We start from the raw sequence: 13,859 nt of genomic DNA, 5'->3' as shown, positions 1-13,859 counted from the left end.
TGTTAACACAATTGTTTTACAGGTAATATCATACATTATAACTAATTTCTTATATATATACTTTACACAATCTTTGCTTTATATCTTATGTATTATTCTGATTTAAGACCCTTGTAAAACCAAACTCGATAGAGTTATAGAATAACTTATCACATGAGATTTTACACTAGCACATGTAAACAAAGTGACTGGAAAAAAACTTTGTATTAACACACCACCATCCGTTTTAAAAGGTAGGCATGAAAAAAGCATTATGAGAAAGAGCTTACATTTCCAGTGTGTCAGAAAAAAAGAAATGAATAACTGTGTTACCTGTGTTATGATTAGCGACAGAAATGCTCTATATCCTCACACAATGCAACAGAAACAATCCCACACCAAGTCTGGTCTGCATTCATCAAAAATCTTATTGTGGAACTGGAATGTGACATGCTTTATGCCACAGAACTTGGCAATAACTAGCATTATCCATTGGTTACAGATTAGTTAATACAGTGGTTTTTTCTAGTCACCTTGTTTATATGTGCTAATTTTGAAGTTCTGATAACATCTACTGCACACATAATTTTTTTCTAGTCTTTTTAAGAGACAAGTCTTGTACCTTTGATGATGTAATCTAGTGACTTATGAAACATGTCAGTTTATATTATTTATTTTAAAAGACCTGTTTTACGTTTAGAAACGTGTTTAAAATACCAGAAATTAATTTTAATACCAGATGTTTCAGAGCTTGTATCTTTTAAATCATATTGTTTGCAAGAAATGATTGGGTTTGTCACCTTTAAAGATCCTGAATGTCATTTCTTATTGTGAAATGCATCAAGTAAATTGATAATCACTTCTATATTAATAAATTATATTTTCCAAGTGTTTATATTCATTCCATACGTGAGAAGCCGTAGGACCTACAAGCACATCAGTGCCATGTCTGGGGTGCAAGCGAGGACTTTGATGGAAGTTTGACTTTTTTTTTTGAATAGTTACAGGTTGTAGTGGAAATACTTATGATAGGCTGTTCCAGAAGATGGAGATAGATGGAATAAAGGAGGAAGAAAAGCAAGTTCATTGTGTTTTGCAGCTGCAAAGTAAAGGAGTGTTTGGACAGCTGTTGCTCTTGTATTAACAGGTGCAGTAGAAATGGAGGAATGATAATTTCCAGTTCAGTGGAGCAGGTACTTCAGTGGTCATTGTTGAAATGACACAAAGCTGAAACACAGTATGTGTGTGAGATAGAGGTTGAAGTGAATCTCTGAGAGAGATCATCAATGAGCTGAATTGCTCTCCTCTGAATAACATAAAAATTTTTTAGATAAGTTTTAGGTGCTCCACCCCCAAACATGTGAGCAATATTCTAAGCATAAGCAGATTTGGAATTTGTATATTGTTAAGAGTTAGTTGGATGTAAAATAGCATCTCTTGAATGAAAGTGAATGCCTAGTTCTCTGGATGCTGAGGGAAGCTATTTTGTGATGTGTTTGTGTGAGGAAAGGCTGCAGGTGAATTGAAAGTTTATTTTTCACTTGGTTAGAGTATAATAAATTTAGTTTAATCCTTTATCCAAGTGTGAGCAAACAAAGTTTGCGCCTGAAAATATCTTCAGGACTGAGGTAAGGTAGTACAACACCAGGCAACTCATAGCAAAGGTGGACCAAGCTGCTATCAATCCTATCTTAATATCTCCCATAATGCAAAACACATCTCCTTGCAGATAAGTCTAATGTTATGCATTATGGGAAGGGCCACAACCCAAGACTAGTTTCGACCTTTATTGAGGTCTCTTCAGTGGGAGCCAGGCAGAAGTGGAGATACCAGGCAGAAGCATTAGCAGGTCATCTCTACCTATAGGAGTTGCCAAATGGTGTGCCACTCGTTAATCCAAGTAGCGAGATTTCATCTTGTCTAGCAATTTGCTCTTGTATTAACAGGTGCAGCAGAAAGTGGAGGAATGATAATTGCCAGTTCAGTGGAGCAGGTACTTCAATGGTCATTGTTGAAATGACACAGAGCTGAAACACAGTGTGTGTGAAATTGTTATCGGCTCCATTGAAGGATAATATGTGATCATTGGTTAAGGCAGTAGTTATAGAATATTTTGATGCCTGGTATACTTAAAGGTTTGTCAAATGAATAGGATGAATTGAAAGTACTATGTGAAGCTGTGGATAGGATTAGTGGAGACTGAGAATAGGTTGTTTATCTACTTGAGAAAGAGGGTAGGTAATAGGACAGAGCCCTGGAGGTACTCCTGCATTGGTTCAAAAGCTTGAAGAGAGAGAGAGAGAGAGAGCCATCAATTGTGACATACAGTGAATGACCACAGAGGAAGCTAGCACCAATTACAGATTTGTCAAATGAGTAGGATGAATGTAAAATGCTATCATCTGTAAAGCTGTGAATAGGATTAGTGGTGATTGAGACTAGGTTGTTTATGTACATGAGAAAGAGGGCAGGCGATAGGACAGAGTCCTGGGAAGTTTCACCAAACCTTTCCATTGCACTCATCCAGTGGTGAATGATGTAAGCTAAGAAGTCAGCTGTGGATCTTGAATGGCAGAATCTATACTGGTAGGTCACTGATTAATTCATGGGCCTCTAGGTAGTGGAGGAGTTAGCTGTTGATGATTTTCTGCATTATTTTAGAGAGAACTGAGGTGATGGTAATTGGTTGGTAGTAAAATGGCAGACTTCTATTGTCCTTTTTTGGAATAGGCTGGATATGTGATTGCCTCTACATTTTGGGATGAGTACCAGTTATGAATAAATGCCAATTAGCAACCATGCCATAAACACAATGTTTATGGCATGTTTGCTAATTGGCATAAGTTACTATAATCATATTATTCACTTTTTTAATAAAAACTTTAATGGTTTAATTCACAACACAGATGTTAAAAAAAAGTATTTCTCCTAACATAACTGAGCCATTGTCAAGGATGAAGATAATGTGGTAAACAAAGTAATTTGAATAAGAACATTGCATTCTTGCTTGATGTTCAAATCCCTAATAATCTGTTACAAGTGTTTTAAGGTGACAGTTCTCCATTTAACTGCATGTACTATGTTGATCATATCATTCTGACGTATTAGTAGTAAGTTTAGATATTAATTTTCTATTTACAAATATCTCACGTAAAGAAGCACTGCCTTTAATTTAAAAAAATGTTCCTTAAGGATATTTGGTATGGCATAATAAAATTTACCTACAAATCAAGGAAATGGCAATAGGTTCTCCTCTCTTTTCTTACCACTGCTTGCAAATTTCTTTGTGGAAATGTTGAAGTAAATATGAAGTTGATATGGCATAATAAAACATTAGCACACTGAGCTAGAGCTATTGCTCTGACATTTTACTCCAAAATGCTTGTTTGATATTCTGTGTTCTTATTCAAATTCTTTACTACATCTTTATCCTAAACAATGCCTCAGTTACTGTTAGATAAAATATTTAAGTAAAATATTTTTTGAAACTGTTATTAACATATATACAAACAACAATGCCTAAGTAAGTGCATGATTCAATTTCTTTCATCAATTTGTATTGTCATGGTATTCACAGTTTTTTTCCTTCTGATGCAGATGAAATGTTTAGATTACTAACTGCAGTTACTTTCACTTGCTTTTCATTAACACTACATTGCTGGTATGAGGAGCCAGCTAAAATTTCGATTCCTGAAATTAATGGGTTTTTTTATTTATTTTTATTTTTTTATTTTTTTTTAAGGTGGGACATTGCAGCTCAATCCTGCAGATAGACCTAACATACATGAAATATTAGAAAGATTAACAGAAATTGCAGAAGCTAGGCATATCAATCTTACTGCACCTTTAAGATTGGGTCAACCAACTGGAAGTACTCCCTCTAGTCCAGGTAAATGATAAATATATATATAAATTATGTCTTTTTATGTATGTATTATTATCATTATTATTCCAAAACCCCCTTATAGAGTCAAAGATTTATCACGAGAGGTCCCTTTGTCATATACGCACAGCTCATCATACCATGCCTTAAATACATTCAAAGTGTCACTGCAGGCAGTATACTCTTAGGCAATGCATTCCATTCATTCACATCTCTCCATGCAATAAATCTGCTTCTTACACCCTCCTTATTCAATTTCCAGTGATAACCTCTTGTTCTACCCCCCTCCTGATTTTCCACCATTTTATGAAAAACCTCCTTTGACATTAATCCTAAAACAACCCCTTACCATCTTTTATGTCTCTGTCATGTTACCCCTTTTACCTTAGACTCCAACTTGCATCTTCTCAACCTTTCTTCATTCTCAACATTTCAGAGACCAAAAACTTTTAGTCAGTTGCCTCTGGATCCTTTCTAGTATCTCTCATCATCCTTTTCAAAAAGAGGTGACCAAATTTGTGCACAGTAGTCCATATGTGGCCTAATCAGATCCTTATACATTGGAACTAGAATTTCCATACTTCTACAAGTCAAGTGTCCTCCACATCATTGCGAAAATTTGTGTTGTCCTCACAACTTTGATGTGTCCTCTAAATTTGAGATCCTTATCTGCCATCACTCCAAGACCTCTTATTTCTCCACCTCCAACAATATATCCCCACCAAAAGTAAATTCTACATTCCATCTTTGTTTTCTAAATTTTAAAACCGTACATTTTGCAACATTGAACTAGTATTCTTACTTTTGTATCCATTCACTCAGTCTATTTGGGTATTCTTGTAAGGCTATAACATCTGCTCTACTCTTCATAGTTCTTCCCAACTTTGCATCATTTGCAAACAACTGGATACCTCCATTCAAATCTTCCCCAAAATCATTAACATTCAGGTTAAACAGCAATAGCCCTGAAACAGATCCCTGAGGTATACTACTATTGACTTTTCTCTTCTGGAATATTGCTCCCCCATACACAACTTGCTGATAATTACCATATAGCCAGTCTCCAATCCAGTGTACTAGTTTAACATCCCATCCCATCCACTCTAGTTTGCCTGTCAACTAGACTATCAAGTTCCACAGCCTTATTAACATTAAAATTGCTCAGTTCCCCATATACTTCTTGCTCACTCACAGTACGTCTCTACTTCTCCTCATCCACTACTTTCAAATTTTTCATGATCTCACATTCACAAGGGTGAAATACCCTTATGAATGTGATATCGAAAGGACTTCCTAGGGTTTTTTGGCTTCATTCACTAACTGCCGCTCATACTGCTCTTTTGTTACTCTTACCAATTAAGTCACCCTCCTTTTGTGTCTTTTTATTCCTCATGAAACTGATTATTACCACTATTCTTATGTTGCCTCCTTAATGTCTTCTTTCTCTGTATTGCATACTTAATCTCTTCATGCATTTCAGGAATCGAAATTTTTCCTGAGTTTCTCATAATCACTATCCATGTAGTTTCATATATACCCTTTTCTCTACAGAAGGTCTTCGTATATCATTTTCTATTTTATTCTATTTGCCTCTATCTCACACCATACTCAAAACCCTTTCCATAATCCTTCATAACTTTCCCTGCCACTATTTCCCCCTTGTCTACACATGGCTGCAACTACCCACGTAATTGCTATGTGGTCACTCACCAACTGGAGGGAGATTTGACATCTCATTTATAAATCCTTTGATGAGATAATCAAGTCCAAAACTCTCATCCTCAGTGACCTCTGTTACATACTGTGTAAGGTAGTTATCCCTCAAAAACTCAAGAAATTCATTTTCTCTACTTTGGGTTACTATTTCATCATCCTATTCTATATTGCTATAATTAAAATCACCCATAATGATCAACCTTTCTTATTTGCTTGGCTAATTTGTTTATGCGTTTCATAGTCTATTCTCCACATCACCAGGTCTGTGGCAACATCCGACTAAGTATTTCACTCTCTTCACCTCTATCTCACACCATACTGCCTCGAAACCACTGCCGCTGTTTTGCCCTTGCATCTCTACTTTGTATGAACGTAACTTTTAATCATCATGAACATATTTAATTTCATTATTTAATAAGGCTAAATGTTTTTTGACTTTGGACAGGTGCAGAATAAATAACAATCTACTAACCCATGCATAAATTTTATGAGATTTGGGAAACTGAAAGGTTTCTTTTGACCTCTAACAGATAAGTATTACCTGGGCTACTCCACATCTTTTCAGAAATGTAATCTGGTTTATGTATTTAACACTTTTAACTAAAAGTTTTCCGTAAAAGTTACATTGATTTGAAGCAGCATTTCATAAAGCTCAGAAATAATTTGACAAATTGAAATTTAAGCCATAATAATTATCTTAATAGGGATTTTAGTTACATAATTTTTATTAGCATAGAATTTTGCCCTAGTGTAAAAGACATTTTCAATATTACTTTCATCTTAAATAATTAGAACATAAACTGGAAGAGTCAACAATGAAAATGTGTGAACTATGCATACTTGACAGAGTGCCATGTTCTAAATACATAAGGTCCTAATAAAATAACTTAACAATTAAATTAGTTATTAATTTACAAATTAATTAGTCCTTCTCCACAAGTTCTGGAAATGATTATTTCTCATCACTTCTGTTTAGATTTGGATGATATAGCAAGGTTTCACAACTTTCTTTATGTAAGTATTCCATGAGATAATTACTTTTGGTCATTGACCTACCTGTTTGGGCAAAATATGATAACCAACACTGGCACGGAATTTAATAGACTCCAGGGTTGGCCATAGGCATATTCTCTGTTTAAACAAGGCCCTTATTGTTTTCATCAGAATGTTGTCCTTTCCCTGGTATGAAAAGTCAGCTACTGGACATACACCAACTCAACATCAGCAGAATTCAAATGGGCACTGTCAACCTAAGCAGTATCAGTGGAAAAGATGTAGAACTGACAGAAGAATTTGATATATACCACATCGACATAATTGGTGTTACTGAAACAAAAAAAACAGGTGAGATTCTTCTAGATAACAAATATAAGATGTTATATTCAGGCAGTGATGATTAGGCAAAGGAAACGGTAACTACAGTATTCAATACTACACAAAGATAATTTTAAATGACAAGCAGTTTCTAATATAGTAATCAGAACAAACATCAAAATGGGGACTTGGACACTGAGACTTATTTGTGCCTGTGGTTCTGCAGAGGATTTTTTGTCATTAAACAAAGTAGCTGACATAAAGAAAAGGTGGTCCTTGTTGGAGGTCTAAACAGCAGAGTAGGAAATTAATACCAGGCATAGAAACAATTTTGAAAATGGAGAAAAAAGCAAACTAATAATAATGGCAAATATCTACTGGATTTTTGTTTAGGACATATTACAGTATGAAAATTTGCACAAATTCACATGTAAGAAACAAGAAATAAGAAAAGTCTTATTTGACAATGCTTTTTTGAAAAGTCATATTTGAATGTTGATATATTCATGCTCGTTCAAGACAGCAAGCGTATACAAGGGATTTCAAATAGGAAGTGTTGTGCGTTTAGTTTTGAGTTGGATGAAATTAATTATCATATTGAAAAGAAAAGCATATAGGAAAGTTTTAAAGCTTTCAGATGTCAATTGTAGACTCAAATATACAAATCAAATATCATTCAAGAAAAATGAGAGAGTTTGAAGCCAAGAATCAATCCTTGGAGATTCTTTGACAGGCTCCAAAGACAACATTGATTGATTTAGCCAGAGAAGTATGTGGTGAAGCTATCTGCAAAGATTGAAAAATTATAACTCCATGGTGGACTTTGGAAGTTAAAGAGGAAGTCTGGAAAAAGAGGGCATACTGGTAGTAGCAAATAAATCAGCATGTGCTCTGAGAGAATACAGAGAAAAATGTAAGAAAGCAAAGCATTGTACAAAACTCACTAAAAACAAAAGTCATGCTGAATAGTTGGGAAACTTTGGTAAGAACATAGCAGATAAATATCGGAAAAAAAGATAAATATGACGCTGTTCATAAAACTTAGAAATGGAGGAAAGAGTACTGCAAACGGAATCGGAGGTGATAAAGGTGACATGAAAACTGAAGAGAGAGAGATTCTAGATGTCTAGAGTAATTACTTTGACCACTGACCTACCTGTTTGGCCAAAATATGGAGCTCCTTGAAAAAGTAATCAAGAGCACATATCAATATTTTAGGTAGAAAAAGCCATCAAAAACATGAAACATGTTTTTGATGGCTTTCTAAGTAGATAATATTTGACCAGAAATGCTCATATGTGCAAGTGTTTGTTTTATAGTGCACACATAATTCAAGAAAGCCTGGTTAAAAGCACAAATTCCAGATGATTGAGTGGAGCTCTTATATTAGCCATCTGTAAAAAAAAGGGAAATACTGGATCTGAGAATTACAAGAGAATTTTTCTACTGGGTATTCTAGGTAAGATTTATTCACATGTACTTGGAAAGAGCATATAAAAAATTGGAAAAGAAACTCAGAGAAGACCAAACCTGGGTTTAAGCCAAACAAAGCTAGTCATAATGAAATTTTTGCTTTAAGACAAATTGTTGAGAAATCTTGGAAATATAACAAGGATCTATATTAAGTTTTGTAGGTCTGGAAAAGGCACATGAGAACATTCCATCAAAAAAGGCTGTTCAAAATGTACAAACATATAGTGTAAATGGAACATAATATCGACCATACATGATCTATATTTGAGTCTTAAGTCAGAAGTTCAGTTCAAAGGAGGTACAAGAAGATTGTGTTTATTAAAGCAGGTATGAGGCAAGGGTTCACTCTGTCTTACTGTTATTCATTATCTATATGGATTGCACTATGAAGGAAAGTGGCATTAGGCTTTATATGAAAATTCGATATGTTAACTCAGCTCTTTACTTTATGAAGGTGTTATTCTCTTAAATAAATCAGTTAAAGTGTGTAGGAGTTGTTAATTTAAATTAACTAACTGCTGTAACAAGTTTGGTGAAAAAATTAACAAGGAAAAGACGGTGAAAATAGGTAGGAACACTGAAAACATCAGCTGCATTCTGAATGGGGGAACTATAGAACAAGTAAAATATTTCCACTATTAGGCCATAATTTTTGATCATGAAAGCAAATTAAATATGGAAAAGAGAATAAGCAAAGATGGCATTGTGGGGGATTCAGTTCTAGTAAAGTTATATGGAATAAGAGAGAAATTATTTAAAGCAAAGTAACTGTACAAGGGCATGTGTACTGAATAGTTGTGATAATCACCATGAAGGACACCAGATCCCCCCCCCCCATGACTTGGGGACATCTGTTGTCTCAGGATGCAGAGTTATAAACTTGGCCACCCATCTGGCGACTGTTGGATATGCAGGGGCACAGTCCCCTAAAGTCTTGCACAAAGTTTGGTGAATCTCAGTTGCAGACTTTTCTTGCAGCACAAAAAACTTGATGGCCCACACCTCCTTGTTTTTGAATTTCTTCAAAACCTCAGACATGTCTTATTATATCTCCTAAAAGAAAATGAAAAAATTATTACAATTTGATGAAACATGGGAGTTAAATGGTTCAAGATGGTTTAAATATTTTTTGTTGTGGTTATATCAATTGCTTTAATATCATTTTTGTTCTAGGTGTTTATCAGAATGTTTCATCCCCCCGTATTTATATACAGCTACATTGTTAGTGGTCATACTAGTTTTCACTTATTGATCTGAGTTGGGTTAGAAATAATATAGTTAATCAAAGAGAGTGGAGACCACATACGAGAATTCTGAAGAAAAAAAAATAGTGAAAGTGAATAGATTGCATCAATGGCAGAATCTTATTTAAAATGATATTTGAAAGGAATTTGACATTTGTTAGCATTCAGGAATGTATGAGCAGAAGTATTATTATTATTATGCAGACACCTCCATGGAAGCTGAAGACTCATTGTGGAGGTCCACTTAAAAAAAAAATAATCAACAGTTATCAATGCATGTACAATATCTGTCATATTTTGCCTAAATCATTCACTGACAAAGCAAAACTGACTCTGGCAATCTATTCAACTCATTCACCTCTATCCAAGCAAAAAATCTAGTCCTCTCACTCCTTTACTAACCACACTCTTACTCAATTTCCATGGATGATGTCTAATTTTTTTCATATTATTCATGTAGTACTGATATTTTGCCCACATCGATTCTATATCCTCCCCCTCAAGCAATCTATATATCCTTATGATATCTTGTCCTTATTTGCCAATCAACCAACTTCTGTAACCCACAAAAAGAGCAAGATGGTTGATGCAGTTAGATGTTCCTTAGAGGGAAAATTATAATACCTGACAATATTCGAGTCCTAATGGATAACATGCTGATTTATTGGAAAATTGTTGATAAGAAGTTAGTAAGAATGTAAGCTTTACATGTTGTACTATCATAATATCCTATACATCTCTTGATATGACAGAATTTGATGATATTAATTTATTGGTTTTTATATTTAGAAATTGTAAGACATCTTCATTTGTATTGTGGTCCCAAATAGTATGTCCACCAATTTTTATTTTTTATTTCATTTCTGCAGTTGGGATTTCTGTTTCATCTTTCTGTTTTTTTGCAATCCATGTTTCTCTTCCATATAATAAATTTCTTTAAATTGGAAATTATAGTCTGATTGTAGTATGTTTTTTATACTATGAATGGTTTAAATATATATAAACATAGTATAAATCCACATTTTATACTATGAATGGTTTAAATCTATTTAAATCGATTCTTATGGTGTCTAATTTCAAACTGTAGTCTCAAGATATTTTTCCAAAGAAGGCACGTTATGTTGAAGAAACATGTTATTTAGACCATCTAAAGTGGTGAAAGATTGTTTCTTCTTTGCAACAAGATTAAAATAATATGAAATGTTGTAATTCTTTTCAAATCCACACTATAGAAATGGTTGGCTTTGTTTTTTGTATTTTTTTTTTTTTTTGGAATTTCTTGATACCCCATTGCCAAAAATATTGCAGCATTGAGCATTGCAGAATAGTGTAAATTAAGCTTATTTCAGCTAAGTTAAACAGTTGTAGCACATTTGCTTCCTAGTTTTGATAATGTGATGTGTGATAACATGATTTGGTTCCTTTTTCACCAAGAACGAGGCTGTTTCTTCTGAAAGTCATTCAGGTAAAATTTGGATTTTTATTTCTTTTGTTTGTTTCTTTTTTTTTTATTTATTTCTTTCTTGCAAGATTATATGATTACTCATATAATATATTTTTAAATTGGAGTGTGTTTAAGTAAAATAGAATATAATTAAATAAGTGCGAATTAAATTTTCACCAATTCCAATTTACTTACAAATGTAAATTATTTATGATAAAATTATTTTTTAAAAACATTATTCAATTTATTTTATTAAATGAAATGATTTTAGTAAACTTTTTAAACACTCAAGTCTCAAACTCTTCACCCCTTCCCCTCAGCCCACTGTTTTCATGACACTTATCTCAAGGAGATAGTGTCACAGCACATTTAAACCCCCCCCCCAAAAAAAATCTAGAAAAATGTTTTCACCTCAATGACATTCATGGTATAAGTGCCAGTTTAAATGTCCATCCACTGTAGGCAGCCAAACTTGATCTTGTTTTTGACAGAATTCCATGCAACTAAAAAATCCCACTATGCACCCAAGTTATACTCAGCATGAAAGACTTCTGTTGCAAGCATAACACATTTTTGTGGCCTGATATTATAAATTAAAGATGCCAAGAAATTATATTCTTGGTTTCTGGTTTCATCCTTTATCCAAGTGTGGACAAACAAAGTTTGCTCCTGAAATAATTTCAGGACTTGGCAACTCGTATATAGAAGCTAATGAATTTACATCACTTGCCTTAGTATCCCATAATGCAAAGTACATCCTTACAGGCATGTATAATGTTATGCATTATGGGAAGGGTCACTACCCAGACTGGTCTCAACCTTTATTGTGGTCTCATCAGTGGGAGCCAGATCTAGAAGTGATACCGAGGTTTAAAGTAATGCAGAAGTTATATTTCCATATATAGTCTGTGGGGTCTGGTTCCCACTGATGAGACTGTTGAAACCAGTTTTGGAGTGACCCTTCCCATAATGCATAGCATTATACATGTCTGTAAGGATATGTGACATTATGAGATACTAAGGCAAGTGATGTGAAGTCATCAACCTCGATATACAAGTAGCCCAGTCATTAAGTGACTTCATGCACATACTTTGTTTGTCTACTCTTGGATAAAGGATGAAACCTAGAATATAATTTCTTGGCATCTATTATTATTATTATTATTATTATTATGTGAAACCTCCAAGTAGTCCAAAGACTCATCGAGGGAGAGTGTGCCAACAGCATCAAAAGATTGATCCCTTTCCCACTACTAACTGCACTCAAACTTGCTTAACTTTTTGCGAGCCATTAGTAGCAGAGGCTCTATCAATCGACCACCCTTTAATTTTTAGTATAATCGAGTGAAAAAACTTTCAACATGGCCTGATATCAGTTGTCAGAAGATGTCAAACTTTGAATGCTTTCTCTCTCTGATTTCAGGTTTCCTTCTCTTATTATGTATCATCTATCTGCTATCTCTAATGATTCTCTCTCTTCCCCAAAAGTTAAAAGTTTGGGAGATTCTCATTTTATGTAAATATCAAAAATAGTTTTAATATTATATTTATTTTTAATATTAATTTCTAACATGCATGGCAAATGTTTAAATGATAAACTGATTGTTGTTAGTACGTTGTATTCCTTTCTTTGATTTGCTTGTTACTTCTACACACTGATGATGTACTTTTAAAATGTTATTTTAGTAAGAAATATTTCTACTTTCATTCAAGTCTATTACTGTGGGTATTATGTAATTTTGTAATACAGAATTCCTGCTTAATATCTCAGCCATAGTTTTTCCATGAAGTGTGCCAAGGCAGTTCAAACAGCATATCACAAAGACTTAATATAAGCATCCTGTCTTCGTTCTCAACCTACATTCAATATTGCAACAATTGCAAGACAATCATTATGATACATAATTCACACGTTTTGAAAGTGATTACCTTTGCAAAAGCTGCTGGGCTTATTTCCTGTTCCTATTTACTCCAGCTTATTGCAATACACCTGAAAACAGAGCTGGCCTCCTCACATCACATCATTCTCTTCTAGCTCCTGAATAGATGACCTCCAGTTATATCAGGAAAAACACCACATCTCTTGTGGTCTGCTGCCTGAAAGACATCAGAAGAGGCTTGAACCTCTTAGATACCAAAAAGTTCTGATTCTGATGATATCTCTTCTTTAGATATACTACTAAGTGATCTGATATTCACCTTGCAATATGGAAGCAAGCCCATATTCAGCTTATTAAATAAACAGGAGATGAATATCTGCCGACAAACTATTCATCTATTGCTCTGACTTCAGTGGTCTGAAAAGATAATCGACATTGAACTTCTTTCATCGTGTGGAATTTATGGAGACGAAACACACGCGTTAGAGAAATTATTTTTCTTATAATTAAAAAAATAACACTCGACATTTCGACCTCTAAATCAAGGTCATCATCAGGACAATATACATATGAACAATACCCAAGCTACATGATATTACACAAAAGTAAACTAAATCTAACTGCTTTGTTAATTATTTAAAATGAATAAAAATAAAATCAATAAATCCTTTTTTATACATAATAAGTGTATATCATGCAGATAGGTCCTCCAAATTCTTGGAATTACTAATCCATCATTTTTATTGAGATTGGGATGATGAATCAGCATCTCACAAGATTTCTTGAATTTTCTTTCAAACCAGGTTTAGGTACGATGTAGGGACTTGGTACTTGTCGGTTAATTCTGTGATGTGTTTAGAGTGCATGGTCTGACAGGCCCGTTTTACCATAATGAAGGAATTTAATGTGACATTTGTGTTTGTCTT

General features: G+C 34.0%; 1 protein-coding gene across 4 annotated transcripts in view; it reads left to right on the top strand.

Moving 5' to 3' along the window:
* The window catches only part of aux (cyclin-G-associated kinase), a 482,129-nt gene that overhangs the window by 146,575 nt on the left and 321,695 nt on the right, over positions 1-13,859 (top strand). For all 4 annotated transcript variants that reach the window (XM_090404291.1, XM_090404283.1, XM_090404277.1 and 1 more), the window contains exon 9: positions 3,722-3,868. In XM_090404291.1, the coding sequence (XP_090260417.1) occupies positions 3,722-3,868 (147 nt within the window). The remainder of the gene's footprint in view (positions 1-3,721; positions 3,869-13,859) is intronic.

This window comes from Typopeltis vanoorti, chromosome 2, assembly GCF_054136105.1.
Source record: "Typopeltis vanoorti isolate ZY-2024b chromosome 2, IOZ_Tvanoo_1.0, whole genome shotgun sequence".
Classification (NCBI taxonomy): domain Eukaryota; kingdom Metazoa; phylum Arthropoda; class Arachnida; order Uropygi; family Thelyphonidae; genus Typopeltis; species Typopeltis vanoorti.
The sequence above is the reverse complement of the archived record's forward strand: the minus strand, read 5'-3'. Positions and strand labels throughout refer to the sequence as shown.